Below are 2,644 nucleotides of genomic sequence, written 5' to 3' on the forward strand. Positions count from 1 at the left end.
GTTGACGTCGGACACCTGCACGGTTATGCTGTGCTCGGTTTTGAGCCTCGGTGTGCCCAAGTCGGTGATGGTGATGGTGATGTTGTACTCAGCTTGGCTTTCTCTGTCCAGCGCTCCTTCTGTTACCAGGGTGTAGAAATTCTTGAAAGTTGGGTTTAGAATGAATGGCAGGTTGTCTGGAATAGAGCAAGACATCTTTCCATTGTCTCCAGAATCTCTATCTCGAATTCTGAAGATAGAGACCACGGTATCAGGAGCGTTTTCTGGGATGGAGCTGGTGAGGGAAGATATGGTAAGTTCGGGGGCGTTGTCGTTCACATCCACCACCTCTATGATTACAGCGCCTTTCCCAGAAAGGCCTCCTCCATCTGTAGCCTCAATTTCCATGTGATAAGATTTAATTTTTTCGAAGTCCAGTTTCTTTTTCAGTCGGATTTCTCCTGTGGCCTTATTTATTGAGAAAGTTTGTTTGATTTCATCCGATGCTTGGAAAAAGCCATAGGAAACACTCCCGAAGTTTCCAGCATCTACATCCCTAGCTAAGACACTAAGTAATGGAGAGTCTATGGGGCAGTTTTCCAAAACCTGCACCTCATATGAGGTGTGCACAAACTCAGGAGCATTGTCATTGACGTCCATTATCAGGATTCGAACCATGACCATGCCAGACCTAGGTGGAGACCCACCATCCAGCGCCATTAGGGTTAAGCTGAACTCAGCCTGCTCCTCTCGATCCAGTGCTTTGTCCTGCACCAAATCTGCGTATTTCTTGCCCTCACTATGATTTCGAGTGAGAATGTGAAAATGAGAATTGGGGCTGATTGTATAGTGTTGAAGACCATTGCTGCCCACATCCAAATCCTGAGCTGATATCAACGGAAACAGAGTCCCTGGCTGGCTGTTTTCTGGTATTTTCAAGAGCATTTCACTATCAGGGAATACTGGAGAGTGGTCATTTATGTCCTGGATTGATAATTCTCCTTGAAAAAATTGCACTGGCATTTCCAGGAACACTTGGAAGTGCAGTACACACGGTTCAATAGGGCCACATAGCTCTTCCCGGTCTAGTTTCTCCCTCAAAAGCAAATTTCCAGTCTGACGCTCCAGCAGTAAATGCTGCTTGTCATCATCAGACACCACCCGAGCTGACCGGGCAGCCAGTTCCCCAGTTCCCAGGCCCAGATCCTTGGTGAGGTGGGCTACAAAGGAGCCGCTCTCTGTTTCCTCCAGCACAGAATAACGAATAGGCTCGGGGTAAACCTGAGACAAGAACACCGTCAAAATAAAGGCCATTACTTGCCTGTTTTGATGAATTCTCTCTAGCTTCTCCATGTTGGAGTCCGGATGCTGACATCCAATCTCTTCAGCAACCACAAAAGGACTTCAATTCTATTCAATTCTAATATTTTGCTTGGAAGATGGTGACAAAATTGTTTTTAATCTGAAATTCGTTTAGTATATCGCCGCCCAAACTCATTGGTAACCCCGTACTGCTTGCAAAGCTTCTTGCGTTTGCTTTTGATTCCTTCTCGCAATACAAAATAATACGCGATCTTTTTAGGGCTCTTTATTCACAATCTTAGCCTGCAGCGCCACCCTGCGTCTTGATTGAGAAATAAATATTTCCAAGTCAAAGCATATTTTCGAAGTTTCCAAATAAAAGCCGTTTTAAAAAGTGCATAGAATTTTTACAAACTTTGTTATTCCATTAGATTGCATAATTTATAAGGTTATTCCATTTCAGTGCATGACTAGAATAATCGTGAGCACACAGCAAGAAGATATTTCAGCCTCCCCACATCCTTATCGGTGGAACTTCAAACAACTCCATTTCTCCTTTGCATAATCTAACCAGGGAAGATACGTTCTTATAAAACTTGAATTCAGTGTGTAATAGTTATATCTGTTTATTTCCAAGAATGTGAGGACTTTATGATGATGCAAAAGTTTAAGATGTTCTGTACCACAAGATCTAAAGGGAGCTACTTTTCAAACGATAGGTTCTATTTTCTTACACTGGTGTGCAAATAGTAATACAGTTACAGAAAGAGGTATCTTGTTAAGTCATTTACAGTGTGAACCCACATTAAATCTAGAAAGAAGGCAAATAGTATTAAAATCACAGATTCTTAGAACTGAAGAGGAAATGAATGGGGTTTTACAGATGAGGAAACAAGCTCAGAAGGTCACAGGACTTGTTACTCTAGTTGGCTATTATTAGGATAGTATCAAGACAAAAATCAAGTGATTTAGTAAAAACATAGGATTTTCTTAAAGCCCTTAAGCTGAACTTATTTAGCTAGATAGTTGTAATCTATATTTTATAATGAGTTTGTCTGTTACTACATTCACCCTTTGTATCCCAGGTGTCATATTTCTTGACCAGCTGATTTTGTGGAAAACAAGAAATACTGATTTAAATCATTTTAATCTGTGAGAAAAGGGTGCCTTAGGTCTTGTCTACTCATACAGGGTAAAGGGAAGAGACTTATGTATAAAATGGACTCCACCAGTGCATAGCTGTTGTGGTGACCCTGATATAGTAAGAAAGATCTGGCACCGCTGAGACACCAGTTTATTGGTCACAATTAGTATATTGAATGGACTACCACTTATCTTGCTACCTATAGGATTTCCTCCCTTT

The 2,644-nt window shown here is 41.5% G+C and overlaps 1 protein-coding gene across 1 annotated transcript; it reads right to left on the reverse strand.

The window, feature by feature from the left end:
• Nucleotides 1-6: 6 nt before the first annotated feature.
• On the reverse strand, nucleotides 7-1,470 carry LOC103597181 (protocadherin beta-4-like; the record flags this gene model as incomplete). Its single annotated transcript, XM_008580983.1, has 1 exon — nucleotides 7-1,470. A coding segment is annotated over exon 1 (1,326 nt), but the record flags the coding sequence as incomplete, so codon positions are not given.
• Nucleotides 1,471-2,644: the final 1,174 nt, after the last annotated feature.

This window comes from Galeopterus variegatus, unplaced genomic scaffold, assembly GCF_000696425.1.
Source record: "Galeopterus variegatus unplaced genomic scaffold, G_variegatus-3.0.2 Scaffold2229, whole genome shotgun sequence".
NCBI classification, from domain to species: domain Eukaryota; kingdom Metazoa; phylum Chordata; class Mammalia; order Dermoptera; family Cynocephalidae; genus Galeopterus; species Galeopterus variegatus.